Genomic DNA, 17340 nt, shown 5'->3' with positions numbered 1-17340 from the left:
AGCGCCCTCTGGTGAGTTGGATGACATGCGGATCGTAAACAACCTCGTCCGCGGATCGAGGACTTTAATGTCGACACATTTGAATCGGATTGTTGTTTTTGTGTCCTGAAAATATGTATCTATCCATTCTTCCGACTACAACCTCTGTTATGCTTACATGTGCAAAGCGGTGTCCGTTTAAATAAAAAAGAAAAGGGAATTCTGTAGACGGAGTGTACATGGTAAGTGTGCGTCTGATCATTGATTGTGGCCCACATAAACAAATCCCATATGACATAAACATAATAGGTTGTGCAATTTTAATATAATGTCATTTTTAATATAAACGTTTTTAATGCAGTCTAAAATCAACCCACAAGGCATTCACTGTTCTTGATCAGGGGCACATTATTTAAAATGATGATTCCCATCATGATATGAAGTTAAATAACTGCACTGCTAAAATAACGTCACTAGTTTGCTTGCCCATTCAGTCTTAATGGTTAATAGTAAACTAACTCGGCTTGCTGTCCTTGGATGAGGCTTTACTTGAGCTCCGAGTTAATTTTTAAGTACAATAAATTTCAACTTAAATTACATTAAACTGAATTAAACTGAAAAATGTGTTGAATCTTTTATTTAAAAAAAGTTGAAATTGCTTAACTTATTCTGATGAGTTAAAAATATGTAAAATGTAAAAATACTGTATGTCAACTTATTGATCTTGTAAAACATTTTTTTACAGCGTTTGAACTCATGTGAAGAGATGATCATACCAAGGTGCATTTAAATAAAGATCTTAAAGGCAAAAACACGTTTTATTCTAATAGTTAGAGACAATTGCCACATACATCTAAAATATTGACTTTATTTTAATATCGTTTTTGATAAAAGAACCTTGAATGACAAGGTCTATCTATCCGTCTATCTATCCATCTACCCATCTATCTATGATAATCAACTCATTATGAGCATTTTAATTCCTCTCCTGCTGTCTACCCCCAGCAAGGAACTATTGAAAGAAAAGTTGCTCTTCTGTGATTGGTGGGAGTGCAGGCCTGATCATCTGCTATTGGCTGGCTGTTTCTTTGAGTATTTGCATACTGCTCTCTCCTGATGTACGGCAGGGGGAAGGAGTGAGTGCAAAGAAAGGAAAAAAGGGAGGGACTGAGGGAAAAGAAAGAGGGAGAATAGTTTTCATATTCTTCGGAGAAGCCGCGTCAGTTAATGCATTGGGAGTCTCAGAACTTGTTCCTCCACTAAAAGAAAACAATTAAAATCAGCTCTTTACAATTGCTGTGCTTTCTGATGGAGAGACAGTGGTGTCATCAATTGTAGATTCACAGATGGCTGCACTGCGCAAAGATGGGAGCAGACATGACAATGGATCTGTATTGATAACTTGTGATCAATAAGGACAATATCAGAGGGGTGACATTTAAGGAACGTAAAGCCAGGCTTGTGAGTAAGTCTTTCTTTGGAATAAGAGCAAAAAATTGAGTGCTTATGTTGTTTTATATATGAAAATATAACAGTGCAACAAAGCCTCACTGGGGGGGGAGTGAGACTGTAGATTCATATAAAAAACCATCCAGACTCTCAGATGAAAAAATGATTGTGCATAATAATCTGACCACTTTGTGCCATCTGATTCGTTTACTAATATTGTTGATGTCATAATAAAGAACATGTTGAAAATCGTTTTGTTTTCTTTTGTGATATGAAGATTCTGTGATAATTATTTGATATTATTATAATTCTGGCCTCTTATGATGAATGGCTGGCAAAAATAACTATATTTCACCTGATGGCAATAGTGGATGACAACAGTATATTTGTGATATTTAAATTAATCTTACATCTATTTATCAGTCCAGTGCTAAAGCTAATCTGAGAGCAGAGATCATGGTCTGTCCTTCAGCCTTACCTACCAGTGGTTTTATATCAGCTGACTCACATGGGATCAAACCATTCGTGTTGGTCAGTTTTAACCTCAAGGCTACAGTTTTTTTATTGGAAAAGCTTGTCTTCCTTTACATGATCAGATTTGCTGTCTAGTGCATTGGTTAACTGTGAATTTACATACCAGGAAGTAGCGAATGATGTCAGTGTAAAATAGGGAGAAGTCTGTGAAAAGAGGTGGCATGGAGAGTTAATATGTGTGGCGGTCCAGATGCCTCTCTCTTTGTGCCCGTGTCCAAGGTGATTCCTGTGTTATTTATTTGAAAGGACTTTCTAGGCCATTCAATGGGCTTGCAGTTCTTACTATGTGTGCTTTACTCTCAACCATTCAACCTTGCTGTGCTCTCTCCGAGTGGGAAAGATGCTATTTTCCTTTGTCTATTTGCCCCTGCCCTTCTTTCTAGTGAATAATTCATGCACACTGACTGACCTCCAGCTGTAGGGTTATCTATCAGGAAACAAGATCGACAGAAACTCTTTTCAAGTACTTTTGTGAAGTTTGGCAGTCACTTTTATTTCAAGCAAATTATGGTGTATTCAAAGACAGTATTCGTTTCCTGGGAATCAAACTCATGACCTTTCTGTTACTACAGGGATGAAAGAGATCCAAAGTGGTGTCTCATTTTATTCTAAATAATGGTTCTGACGCAACTAAACCTGCACATTTCTTTGTATCACCCTCCGTTCATTCCTCTCGGTTGAGTTGTGTTGTTCTGACACATGCTGAGAGTCTTTCCCAGTAAATGTGGGAGGAGATGTTGTGTGAGGAGTCAGTTTATAAGACAAGCCTGGATCTGCCACACACTGTTGAGGAATTTAACATTTTCACCCTGCCTTCTTTAGTAACCTCTAATGTCCATAGGACAACAAAAGTACACTACAGTATTGTGTTTCACTGTCATATAGAATATCCTGTGTGTTTAGGGACTTTGGATTGAGCATTTTAGAGTAAATATGTTAACACATTTCTCTTTTACAGGAGAGCAGACATGACTACATATTAAACTTCATGGCATCTCCAGAATCTCTAAACCCTCCTAAAAAAGGTTAGTACATGTATCATGCTTCTTGTTGATTTCTTGATGTGTTAGATCATTAAAACTTATTTAAAGGGGTGGTTAATTATGATTTCACTTTTCTAACTTTAGTTAGTGTGTAATGTTGCTGTTTGAGCATAAACAAAATCTGCAAAGTTACAAAGCTCAAAGTTCAAAGCAAAGGGAGACATTTTGCTTTTAAAGAAATTGCTTTTTAAGGACTACAACAAATGGCTGGTAGGGACTACACGACATTCCTCACGGGTTATTGACATCACTAACCCCAAAATTTACATAAACCCCACCCCCCGGAACACGATTTATAGATTATCAAGACAGAATATGCTAATCAATGACAAGAAGATAACTACACATAAGCTACATAAATTAATCAACTAACCATTCAGAAATGTTGTCTACAGGTTGTCACTTCTTCTTGAGTCTCTCCATTTTTGTCCAACTCCGGTTTGAACATAAAAGGCTAAAAGTTTTTGAAATGTTCAGTTCTTGTCTGTGTGAGGTAATCCAGCTGCTAACTAGGGATGGGCGTATCGATACAAAGTATCGATATATCGATACTGACGTCGAGTATCGAAAGTATCGATACTCAAATAAAAATATCGATACTACAGTTTTTTTGTTTTTTTTTACCAGTGATTTCGTTTATTTGACAAGAAGTTTAATGCGTACAATATGCATTTAATTGGATGAATAACCTATGTTTAGTAAATAATTGTGTAGTATAACTATTTTCCTGCTTATCTGAACACACGCAAATGCTGCAAGTCAGAAGCAATCAATCACAGAGAGCGTTCACACACTGCCGACAATGCATTCAAACAGGGATGCGTTTCCCAAAAGTATCACAAGAAACCATTGATGCTTTTGGGAAACGCAGCCCAGAACAATGCTTAACAGAAGACAGAAAAACATCATATGTTTGAGCTATTTCACAATAAACTAATTTAAATTGTAGCCTACATAGTTTGTGCAAATAAATTGTTTCTTGAATGTTAAAAGTTCATGGTTCTATTCTGTAACTAATTTTAATATAAATCATACACTGTGACTGTCAGAATAAAAAGGTTGCATTTTATGGGTGCAACAGCCGGTCACTGGCAGTCCCTTATGAAAATTAACATTACAGTGATCATAGTTCAACTAGGCCTATAATATTTTGTAGATTTCCATGGTTACCACTATAAGTAAACATTGTAATCACGTATAAATAAAAATAAAATCTAATAAATTCCAATTACGGCGTATTGAATGTTAAAATGCCTTTAATATATAATGTTAAGTGGGTATCATTACCCATTTTAATCTTAGTAATTCAATAATTTAAGAAATTTTCAAATTTAAAAGTTCAGTTTTACTTTAGAGGTATCGATATCGGCGATACTGGCCTTGAAAGTATCGGTATCGTATATCGAAAACAAAATAAGTGGTATCGCCCATCCCTACTGCTAACACAATGTAGCTCTTGAAGCTCCGCCCTCTTTGCTGGGAGCAGCAGCTAATTTGCATTTAAAGGGACACACACAAAAACGGTGCGTTTTTGCTCACCCTCAAAAAGTGACAATTTTAACATGCTATAAAAAATATCTGTGGGGTATTTTGAGCTACAACTTCACATTCACACTCTGGGGACATCAGATATTTATTTTACATCTTGTGAAAAGGGCATTTTACCACCACTTTAATTTATTCCAAAAAACCCATGCAGATCAAGTTAGCTTAGCATTTTTATATACTATAATATAATTTATTCATATTTTAATTTTACTTTTAAGTTTTAAACTTTTCATTTTTGTATTTCAGCTTGAACATTTATGTCAGTTAGTTGCAAAAGCAACATTTCTAATTTTTGTTTTTCATATTTTATTTGTATTTTATTTTATTTATTTTTCAGTTACTAACACTTTTTAATAGTTTTAGTTACTGCTGCAGACCCTTATGACTTTGAGAATAATCATTGTCAAGTTTCTTAAAATATCAGATAAATTGACATTTTATGACAGGGCAAGGTTAGTTCAGGTTGTAAAATGTCATGTGGTGTGGATATTTATGATATATTTGTTAACAAAATAATTAAGGTGTGTACACACACATGTATTCAAGATGTTAGGAAAATTAAATGTATTTATAATTAAATCAATGATCACACCAAACGAAACTTTTCTTAAAGGGATAGTTCACCCAAAAATGAAAATTCTGTCATCATTTACTCACCCTCAAGTTGTTTCAAACCTGTATGAATTTCTTTTTTCTGCTGAACACAAAAGAAGATATTTTGAAAAATGTTGGTAACCAAACAGTTGATGGACCCCATTGACTTCCATAGTAGGAAAAAAAAAATACTATGGAAGTCAATGGGGTCCATCAACTGTTTGGTTACAGACATTTTTCAAAATATCTTCTTTTGTGTTCAGCAGAAAAAAGAAATTCATACAGGTTTGAAACAACTTGAGGGTGAGTAAATGATGACAGAATTTTCATTTTTGGGTGAACTATCCCTTTAAAAATGGTATACCAACATGCATACAAAGAGACGAGTACATTCAAGAACTTGGAATATGTGTTTTAAACTAGATTTTTAGAAGATTTTATTTATCTTGGACACTCTTATACATTATTAACCCGCATAGTATGATTCAAATTCAAATCTTCCAAACTCATTGGTGCTTAGTCATGATTTGGTAGTCCTGCCAAGATGTTTTAGGAGGTACGTCATGTGACATCACACTGTTCACTGCTCTCTCTGGTACAAACAAGGCCCAAACAATGGGTTTCTGTGCATGACACATCAGGGTGCGCGCTTTTCAAACAAAGAGAAACCATAATGACAGTTTAAGAGCTGTTAATGACCTCTGTCTGTCACCTGTTCTGGTATATTGGAGAATAGTATAGTGGGTAGAACTCTGAAACACAGTTACCTAGTTGAGGGAATACGGCATTACCCTCTTAATCTCCAGAGAGCTTGGAAAACGGCAGCGCTCAAGGTAACTGACCATATGCTGCAGCAGAACAATTCTTCCACCATATGTCACCTGCTCTTGACACACATCTATCCTGAAGCCATGGAGACTGCTTGCATGAGACAATCGCTTAAATTTCTAGTGTCACCCAAAATCCACCTGGCCGGGTCTAAGAGGTTCTCATACTTCTGCTGGAGTGAGGGGAATGAGGACAAGAGGCATGGTAAACAATTGTTTTGTTGGTTTAGTGATTGTTGAAGGGAATAGAGCACCTGAGCACTGCATGATTACAGACCTTTAGAGCCATTTTAAAGTCATGTGAGCTTATATTGACTTGAGTAACTGATTCATGTTATTTTATAAGGTAAATGTGCACCAGGGAAAAATCGGAGGGCACTTAAAGCAGGGAAATTTGTAACATAGAAATGTGAGCGTAGACATTTCTTCTTTGTTGTAATTGGTTGCTACACTGCTGCTATGCACAACCCATTTTCATAGTGGGAGCAAGTGAAAACATTTACTGGTATGAAGTACTTTCAGTTGAGTATTCTCTATAGAGACCATATGGTCACATGTGTAATCCTGCTCTTCACATGATCTGTTTTTCTCTGTCCAGTGCAGAGTGTGTAATCTCTATCCCTGTGCTTTGGCTCCTTTGCTAAACGTAACGTTCCAACAACTGGTCAGAAAATGCCAAAAAGTGTTGCTATATTTTTGTCGCTTAACTTGACTTTGTAGTTTATAACAAAATTGTGCCACTACTCTACCGGATTCAGCTCACAACACACTCATACCTTTGGTGCATGTAACAGATTGTCTTTGTCTGTATTTTGTCCATCTGTTCAATGTTTGTGGTGTGTGTTATCAGAGGGAGGGAGTTTTGGCTTTAAGCTTGTGAGTTTTGGGTGTTTTTATGAACAAGGGTGTATGACTCATAAGGGTTTTGTCTGTTATGGTCAAAACATATTTTTGAGCCTCCTCTTTGACTCAATCCAGCATCATAATGGAATACAAATGTAGCTGCTTAGATACAGAGTGTGCACTGAATTATAAAGACGCAATTTTTTGTTTGTTGTCTTTATGCTTTTTATGTGAAATTACATCATACATACTAAGTCACATTGCAATCTGTCCGTAGCAGGCAGGTCCTAGAGCTGTGTGGCTTAGTTTTTACACTGATAAACACAATGCTCACAAAATAAAATGGATATACAGGCCCAGGGTTGTTCTCTATTCTTAAAATCCACATATCTCCAAATCCATGTTTGTGATAATGTACAACAAGGCTTGGAGGTGGGCCAGTCAGAACACCATCACAACACTCAAACAACTACAACAATGTATTTTAAGAGTATTTTTTTATGTAAATTAAGAGATGAGAAAGTATCATGAATTGACAACTCTTTATTTATTGGCAAGCAATATGTGCAACATGTTCCATTCCCTCTCTTAGAGGTGATTAGGAACAGCTTAAAGTGCCCCTATTAAAGGAACACTCCACCGTTTTTTGAAATAGGGCTTATTCACCTTCTTTCCTACATTTAGATAGGTGGGCAAATGCTTTTTTTGTCTCAGTGCATGCATTGTTTTAGTTTGACAGGGTTGGCGCTAGCTTAGCTTAGCATAATGAATGGAATCCTTTGTTGCCAGCTAGCATGTCATGAGTAAAAGTGATATAAAAAAAAAAAAAAACCCCACCTAATTACTTCTTGTGGCCTGCGTATTCACAACAAGTACAAATAGCGATGCAGATTAACACTAGGCGATTTCCTATGCAGATTTTGACTTTGGACTATATTAGGGGGAAGCACAGGCGAAGCACTGCTACTTGGGCGCAGAGATATCACGCCCAAGTAGCAGTGCTTCGCCTATGCTTCCCCCTAATATAGTCCTTAATATATAAGTCAATATCTGCCTAGGAAATCGCCTAGTGTTAATCTGCATCGCTATTTGTGCTTGTTGTGAATACGCAGGCCACAAGAAGTAATTAGGTAGGGTTTTTTTTTTTTTTTTACTTTTATTCAGGACATGCTAGCTGGCAACAAAGGATTCCATTCATTATGCTAAGCTAAGCTCACGCCGACCCTGTCAAACTAAAACAATGCATGCACTGAGACAAAAATGCATTTGCCCACCTATCTAAATGTGGGAAAGAAGGTGAATAAGCCCTATTTCAAAAAACGGTGGAGTGTTCCTTTAAGGTTTCAAATTCCTTTTCATGCAGTGTGTAATATAGCTGTTTGTGAATGTAAAGGTTCTACAAAGTTATAAAGTCGAAAGTGCACGATAAACAAAGTTATTTTCTCCCAAAAACAAAGAATTGACCCTGAACCATCTATACGAGTCGTCTGTACGACTTGTATACTTTGTTACGGAACTTTAACAAATATAGCATTCCTGTGAAAAACAAAAAACAAAAACAAAAAAACAGAACAGAACAGTGTTTATATATATATTAGAGATATTGGGTTAATAAAGGCCTTCTGAAGTGAAGCGATGCGTTCGTGTTAGAAAAATATCCAAATATCCATATTTCTAATATAACAGTCACTCAGAACACCATCACAACACTCAAACAACCACTTAGAATACCATCGCAACACTCAAACAACCACTCAGAACACCATCGCAACACTCAAACAGCCACTCAGAACACCATCACAACACTCAAACAGCCACTCAGAACACTCAAACAACCCCTTAGAACACCATCGCAACACTCAAACAACCACTTAGAATACCATCGCAACACTCAAACAACAACTCACAACACCATTGCAACACTGAAACAACAACTCAGAACACTATCGCAACACTCAAACAACCACTCAGAACACTCAAACAACCACTCAGAACACCATCGCAACACCCAAACAAACACTGAGAACACCATTGCAACACTCAAACAAACACTCAGAACACCATTGCAACACTCAAACAGCCACTCAGAACACCATCGCAACACTCAAACAGCCACTCAGAACACCATCGCAACACTCAAACAACCCCTTAGAACACCATCGCAACACTCAAACAACCACTTAGAACACCATCGCAACACTCAAACAACCACTTAGAATACCATCGCAACACTCAAACAACAACTCACAACACCATCGCAACACTCAAACAACAACTCAGAACACCATCGCAACACTCAAGCAATCACTCAGAACACTCAAACAACCACTCAGAACACCATCGCAACACTCAAACAAACACTCAGAACACCATTGCAACACTCAAACAGCCACTCAGAACACCATCGCAACACTCAAACAGCCACTCAGAACACTCAACCACTCAGAAAACCATCGCAACACTCAAACAGCCACTCAGAACACTCAAACAGCCACTCAGAACACTCAAACAACCACTCAGAATACCATCGCAACACTCAAACAACCACTCAGAACACCATCGCAACACTCAAACAGCCACTCAGAACACCATCGCAACACTCAAACAGCCATTCAGAACACTCAAACAACCACTTAGAATACCATCGCAACACTCAAACAACCACTCAGAACACCATCGCAACACTCAAACAACAACTCAGAACACCATCGCAACACTCAAACAGCCACTCAGAACAATCAAACAACCACTCAGAACACCATCGCAACACTCAAACAGCCACTCAGAACACCATCGCAACACTCAAACAGCCACTCAGAACACTCAAACAACCACTTAGAATACCATCGCAACACTCAAACAACCACTCAGAAGACCATCGCAACACTCAAACAGCCACTCAGAACACTCAAACAACCACTCAGAACACCATCGCAACACTAAAACAACCACTCAGAACACCATCGCAACACTCAAACAGCCACTCAGAACACTCAAAAAGCCACTCAGAACACCATCGCAACACTCAAACAACCACCGCAACACTCAAACAACCACTTAGAACACCATTGCAACACTCAAACAACCACTTAGAATACCATCGCAACACTAAAACAACCACTCAGAACACCATTGCAACACTCAAACAGCCACTCAGAACACTCAAACAACCACTTAGAACACCATCGCAACACTCGAACACCATCGCAACACTCAAACAGCCACTCAGAACACTCAAACAACCACTTAGAACACCATTGCAACACTCAAACAACCACTCAGAACACCATCGCAACACTCAAACAGCCACTGGGTATCACAACCAACACTTTAGTAGGAATGCTCAGAAAACCACTCAGACCACGTATTCTCAAACGTTCAGAACAACTACATATTATCAACACTAAAAAACACTCAGAACACCATAGGACCCATATAGTAACAATCAAACAACCTCCCAAAACACCCTAGCAACTTCATAGCAATGCCGTGGCAACCAGGAAATGTAAAAATGTGTTTCTTATCTTATTTTTGTCAGTTAAATTGAGCCCTTGTGTTATTTCAGAGTCCATGGTTCCTGGTGTGACTCAGAAGGCACAGGGGGAGGAAGATGATGGTGATGAAGATGAGGAAACTGGTGAGAAGTTCGAGTTTGATGACAGCGAAGACGAGCAGAATACAGTGGAGAACTCTGTTCAGAGTAAAGAGTCAAAAACTCCTCATGTGGATGCTGAGCATTCAGAGAGTACTAAAGGTAGCACTGCCGCAAATGCACTTTATTGTCAAGCTATGACGCGTGTTACAAAGCATAATCAGCAAACAGTAAATGGAGAGACCCCTGCTGGTCTGGAGGACCAAAATATCCCCACAAATCCTCACACAACATGCCCAGGTCAGTCTGCAATATGTGTTAATCACATAATATGACTGTATTTATGTGTAAAATCTTCTATGTGAAATCAGACATGGGTAGACATTTGGTAAATTTAACATACTTTCTTTTCTCCCTGCAGACATGGTAGCCAGACAATCTCCTGATGGGTAAGAATGTTTGTGTTAACACTTCTGAATTTATGACAGATGTATGTCTAATGTGTTATTTCACTTGAATATCTTGAACCTTATTATTCCTAAACAGGATGTAATTCATAGAGACACTATAATTCTTTATATGCTTACTGTTTGAAGTGTTTTTTCCCCTAAAGGACTTTATTATACATTCTGTTTTAGCTGTGAAGACCTAGGGTTGATTATTTTCCTCATATGTGAACACTTTTGTACTGTATTAGTTATTAAACAACCTGCTCTGGCTCTAGTGACATCTAGTGATAATGTGATGTGCCTATTAACACTGATAAGAATAAACATAAATGGACAGTATTTCAATACTTTTGCCATTCCTGTTTTTTTAGGAGTTCCATCTCAGCCGAGCCTCGAGTAGCCGATGAACAAGAGAGCATTTGGAAAAGAAATAATATTTATGAAGGTATTACACTAAGAGCATATTTCTGTATATTTTTGTGGTTATGAATGTTTTGGGATGAATCTATTTAAAGCAGTGTAGCTGGACTAGCTGGATGTCCCAAAACGATTCCCAAGACCCAGTCGTCTAGTGACTGACCTTCAATGTTGAAATTTTGTTGAAATAATTTTAATTGTTGTTTCAGCTTTGAAAAAGTTTAAACTGTTGAACAATGTTGAAACAACTTTTAATGCTAGATGTTGTAAAAAGGTAACAAAATACTGATAAATCATTGTTGAAATTTGATGAAGACACTGTGAAAGAATGACTTAATGCAATGTTGTAAGTATCAACGTTAATTCATTTCACAAATTGGAATAAAATTCAACAGTGATTCACATTGATCAATGACATGGATTAAAAAAACACTGAAATGCCAACTGGGAAGGCAATTCAGTGCTTAAATCTGACAAGTCTGTTGTAAATGTATCTCCAGGTTCAGATTTTGGGCCAGAGGGCTTCTACCCACTTATACAGAATTCCCCCCACAAACAGGTTCAGACAGGTTGGTGGCTCTGAGAAGGGGCTATGCCATGCCTTCCTGTAAATCCACTCTAATGCAAAATCTACAAATCAGCATAGAAACCAGAGATCTGAAAAATAGCTATGACTAATCCAATCCAGACCCACAGGAATCTCACTGGAAAGAAAACACCATCCCATGCCAAATGTCCACAAATGGCTCAGCCTAATAAATCAGATTCTTTGGAGATTTTTCTTGATGATTCTGTTGCAATCCAATCAAATAACACAACAAACAAGTGATAATGCAAACAAAATCATACAATGAATATAATATGCCCTTGTCAATATGATTTCTTTTCCTAAATTGTGAAAACAGCTTTGAGAAAAAAAGAATGCATGTTCCAAATAATCTGTAAAATAACAAAATTACTTGGAATAAAGTATTAAGGTCTTGGTAACGTCAAATTCAATGGTCATAGTAGAAGTGACTTCAAAGCTGTGTCCCTCGGCTGTTAAACAGTCTCTGCTATGTGTGTGCAGCCCCGGTTCACTCTCGGGAATGGTTCAGTGTGGTTTCAGAGCTCACTCTGCGACTGCATAAAGGTACAATCCCCACTCCCCAGGACAGTTGGTATAGTTGTGCCGTCTTTGTATTTGAATGTAATCATACCTGCATAGATATCCTTTTTCTATTACACGGCTCTCTGGAATACTTGATTCTGACTGGTCGATCGCCACCCTAGTGGTCTGATATGTCTTAATATTTTCTGTCACCCATGGCATAATCAGTCCGTTCATCCAGGTAACCTAAACCGGCGCTACTTTCATGTCTCTCGTATCACTGAGGACAGCGCCTTCTTTCATCTCAGTTATTGATATTACTTTAATATAGTTTCATTTTTTCATCTTGCTGCTGGGCCGATTGTTTTGTACGCTGTAGTGGACTGTTTTTGATAGTGGAATCATTAAGATAAAAAAAAATAATAATAAACTCGTGTCCACAATATTGCTTGTCCGCATTTACTAACATTCAAAAGTTTGTGGTTGGTAAGATATTTTAAAAAAAAATTTGAAAGGAGTCTTTTATGCCAACAAGGCTGCATTTATTCAATTAAAAATACAGTATAAAACAGTAATATTGCTAATATTATTTTTATTTAAAATAGAAAAATCTTTTTAAATGAATATTTTAAAATGTTTTAAGATTTAATTTATTACTATGATGCCAAAGCTGAATTTTCTTTGTCACATGATCCTTCAAACATCATGCATATCAAGTTCAAAAGAGCAGCATTTATATAAAATAGAAATATTTTGTAACATTATAAATGCCTTTACTGTCGCTTTTGATCAATTGAATGCATATCTGTTAAATAAAAGTATTAAGTTCCTTAAAAAACAAATCTTACTGACCTCAAACTTTTGAATGGTAGTGTATTTATTTATTTGGCCAATAGCCGTGTAATAATAAGCAGTCTATTTTGCATTAATGACCAGCTGTGCATTATCCCTTACACAGAGCATAGTTAGATCTGTCAACCCTTTGCTGTATTTGTTTACCAAGCTTCAGGAATGACTGTCAACCCTGTTGAGTATTTTATTTTAGACTGTTGGAGTATTTTGGCATTGTAGTACTGAAGTTTTAGGCTGTAGATATACCTTCTGCATTGTAGTGCACTGTATTAAGTACAGGCGCTTGCTATGACATGAATGGTAATGAGTTATAAATCCAACTTCCATGTCCTCTCCCTGCTGCTGTCATATCTACACCCTTTTAGATATTTGTGTCTTTTCCTCAGTGTATAAACTTTTACATATGTGCAACATCACACTGACAATCAGTTTCATCTATAAAACCACATACAAAAATATTCTGTTTCAATACTAGTAAAGCTATATCAATAACATCTGTGACATGATGTCAATTACTGCAGAAAAACATTTCGCGCCAGCCACACATGTTGAGAGAAATGCACTAATGCAAGTACGACACCAGAAATTCAACCATTTCCCCATAGAATTTCATCATTTTTCACACATTTTTACAAAGTAAGAGATGAGAAATGATTTTCCATGGTAAACAACAGCATGCCACAGCTGCTTAACTTGTGTTTAACCTGGAATATTCCCAGGAAAGATATTTATATTGTACTCCTACTCCTAATTAATGTGTTCTCCGAATTTTAAATGATCTCCCTCTGACATCCCAGTCAGTAGTCTCAATATATCCTTCAGAGCCTAAACAGTTTGAAGAACATTTCACTTTGAGGTATTTTAAGCTCTCATGGGGGAGACTCAGCAGGCGACTTCTTCATTAGGTAAAAAGAGGCTGTCAACAAATCTGTACACACTGTCACAGTAGAGACAACTTAGACAAGTGTATGTATTGTCAATCTGTTGTTCTTGTGGAGGAGTATGTTAGTTATTTTGTAGCACTTTTGTCGGAATGCAAGCATAATTCTGTGCCAAAAGGATTATTAATGTGCTTTTCTGTGCTAATCAGGGCTGAATTTCATTTGCGCTCGACCTGCAATGGGCTTAGTACCTCACTAAAGTTCTGATAAATGATTATCAAATGATGTTTGCTGTTACTGGTCCTTCAAATATGATCTTACACCCAATGTCCTGCTCACTTAAAGTAGTATCCCATCCTTTTGTTATCCGTGATTTGAATATGCTCAAATATCCATCGAACCGTTCCATTAGGAGCCTCTCATTCTTTTTGTAAAAGAGTTTATGTGGTTAGAAGTTTTTCTTTTACATATATGAATGATACTCTAAGTCTCTCTCTCCTCTAGGGAAAGCGGTTTCTGAATCAGCCGGAGATTCACCACCAGAACAGCTGAAGGTGAATTCAGCTCCTTCTGCTCGCTCAGAGGTCATCTACGATGATGTGCCTTGTGAGAACAACTCGCCCCCAGATGCAGGTCAGTGTCTGTTACCTGTCCAGGTCAACAGTGTCATCACCCATATGAATATTCACACATGAAAGCTCTTTGATATCTCAAATGTTTCTTCAAGACAGCAATGAGGTGAAATGGAGAGCAAATTGAAATCTTTCTCCAGAGAGAAAAAAACTGTAATCTCACATGTGTCTACTCTGCTACTGTTAGTATAATATTTTCTGCATTGGTTTTTCAGTTGTTTTACCTCTATTTGAATTACACATTGTGTAGAGTTGAATGAACTGTCCATAAACTAATTATTTAGCAGTGCATTATCTGTTTTTCTATGGATTTTTGGTAAAACTTTATTTTAAGGTCCGATTCTCACTATTAACTAGTTGCTTATTTGCGTGCATATTACTAGTATATTGGCTGCTTATTAATACTTATTTAATACTTATGCACATATTAATGCTTTATTCTGCATGACCTTATTCTACATCTCTTAATCCTACTCAATACGTAAACTTAAATGCTACACAAACTACCTTACTAACTATTAATAAGCAGTTAAATTAGGAGTTTATTAAGGCAAAAGTCGCAGTTAAAGGGATACTCCACTTTAAAATGAAAATTCTGTCATCATATACTCACCCTCATGTTGTTTCAAACCTGTATGAATTTCTTTCTTCTGCTGAACAGAAAGGAAGATATTTAGAAGAATGACAGTAACCAGACAGTTTCTGGTACCATTGACTTCCATAGTAGGAAAAAATATATACTATGGAAGTCAATGGTACCAGAAACTGGTTACTGACATTCTTCAGATTTTGCATTTAAAGTGGAATATCCCTTTAATAGTGAATATGTGTTCCTCATACTAAAGTGTTACCGGATTTTTTTCATACAGTGTAGAGTTTCGAAAGAGATCTCAAATTTTTTTTGCAGATTAACATGAACAGATTTGCCTATATATTAATGTTTGAGTTCAAACATTTCCATAACAATATTTCCAAGGCCAAACTATCTGAACTGTAATATCCACATTAAATACATTTAGGAGAAACATCTGACACAAACATATGCATGAATGCACAAAGGACGGTGACAGATCTTCTTGGTGACCAGCCTGAGCCACTGAATTTCACTACTTGAACCCACTAGGGGCAACTGTGAGTCATGAAGAGGCCATGAGAACCAGAACCACAAAATTGCAGAAGGTGCTAATAAAGTGCAAACTCTGAGCAATATAATTTTCCCTTGAGCAATCCTTCTATAATCAATCAATTTGCATAGCAAGCAAAGACTTGTTTTCATCCTGTAGTAACCAACCTGTAAAATTCAACCCTCTTATGTTTCCTGTTACTGTAACTTGATTCAGGACATCAATCTTCCTCCCATCTGACACACTTCTTTCTGTGTTATTGTTCAGAGGATGATGTGATCTATGAGGAGGTGCAGAGGTCTGGCGAGTCCGGACTGATAGACAACGGCTGGGGTTCCAGTGAATTTGAGAGTTACGACGAACAGTCAGACAGCGAGACCAAGCAGCCCACCCGCAATAAGGTACAAAGACACTGCCCATTCACCATCAAGAGTGTCTAAAATCTATTTATAAATGGATTGCTGTGCATTGTTAAAAGCTAGAAACCCATTTCTTTTGGTAAGTCCTCATGATGTTTCTAACAGTTTTGAATCATTGCACAGTTTTTAGTTGAAAAGTAAAGTGTTAAATTATTATTAAATGCCCACTGAAGTGCCTAAAAAACTCTCAGAAACAGGAAGACGGGGCCAGACATATCGAGAAGCTCCTCCCCTTTTTTAAATAGCCAATAGCGTTTCACGTATATCACAGCTCGGCAAAGCCGCAATTGACAGCTTATGACAACCACAGTCTAACAGATTGCCCCTTTAGATTTAATATGAAACTGTTTCTAAAGCAAAACAGTGCACAAAACAGTGCAAAACTGTTTGAAAAGTGTAGTTTGTGTAGATGTGTCATTTTGAAATTGATGTTGCATGGCACCGGTGTTATCTCTTCCACTCGTCAGTGCTGTTTCTAATGCCGAGTCTGTCTAACTGTTTCTCCTCCTAATCTCCTCCATATCACTTTAAAATATAGCATTCTGTGTAGCTCAGCCAATGGTGTGTTTTGGGCTATTGTTTTGTCTGACCAGTGGCAGATTGGGGCATGTTCTTGAATCCAGTTTAAAAACAGTCATTTTTAATGTTGATTCTGTTTGGTGATGCAAGTAGAGCAGAAATTACACACTTCAGCTTTAAAAAAGGAAAGAGGAAAGATTTTTTTGACGCCTGGTTCTTTCAGTTCTCCTTCCTTGCCGGGTTTACCCTGTTCCTTTTCTTAGTTAATGTCTTTTGATGCATGCAGAGAAGATCAGGTCTTAATCCTCAGATGTTGTACATCATGCATGAAAACAGGTACAGAAAGCCTTAACTGGACTAACCAGAGAGTTCAGACTGGGCCTTATGCAGTCTGAATTTGAGTACATCTATTTAAGGACTAATTTGTGAGTAGCAGAGCTGTTTAAGTGTGAAGATTTAGTATCGTAAACTGAGACAGACACTATCTGAGGCTAAATCTCTGGTCTTCCTGTCTTGTTTACTCTGTTATGTCTGTCTTCAAGTTCCCT

The 17340-nt window shown here is 37.3% G+C and overlaps 1 protein-coding gene across 10 annotated transcripts in view; it reads left to right on the top strand.

Annotated features, from left to right (window-relative positions):
• Positions 1-75: 75 nt before the first annotated feature.
• The window catches only part of arhgef10lb (Rho guanine nucleotide exchange factor (GEF) 10-like b), a 47329-nt gene continuing 30064 nt past the window's right edge, over positions 76-17340 (top strand). For 4 of the 10 annotated variants that reach the window (XM_082145473.1, XM_082145469.1, XM_082145472.1 and 1 more), the window contains exons 1-9: positions 76-221; positions 2921-2987; positions 10383-10709; positions 10831-10858; positions 11230-11303; positions 11776-11844; positions 12345-12407; positions 14603-14731; positions 16122-16255. In XM_082145473.1, coding sequence (XP_082001599.1) covers positions 219-221; positions 2921-2987; positions 10383-10709; positions 10831-10858; positions 11230-11303; positions 11776-11844; positions 12345-12407; positions 14603-14731; positions 16122-16255 — 894 coding nt within the window. In that variant the 5' untranslated portion in view covers positions 76-218. Of the gene's footprint in view, positions 222-1113; positions 1445-2920; positions 2988-10382; positions 10710-10830; positions 10859-11229; positions 11304-11775; positions 11845-12344; positions 12408-14602; positions 14732-16121; positions 16256-17340 lie in introns of those variants that run through there. The other 6 variants (XM_082145468.1, XM_082145476.1, XM_082145471.1 and 3 more) reach the window with 5 other exon arrangements.

This window comes from Leuciscus leuciscus (assembly GCF_965113295.1).
Source record: "Leuciscus leuciscus genome assembly, chromosome: 18".
Lineage (NCBI taxonomy): Eukaryota > Metazoa > Chordata > Actinopteri > Cypriniformes > Leuciscidae > Leuciscus > Leuciscus leuciscus.
The sequence above is the reverse complement of the archived record's forward strand: the minus strand, read 5'-3'. Positions and strand labels throughout refer to the sequence as shown.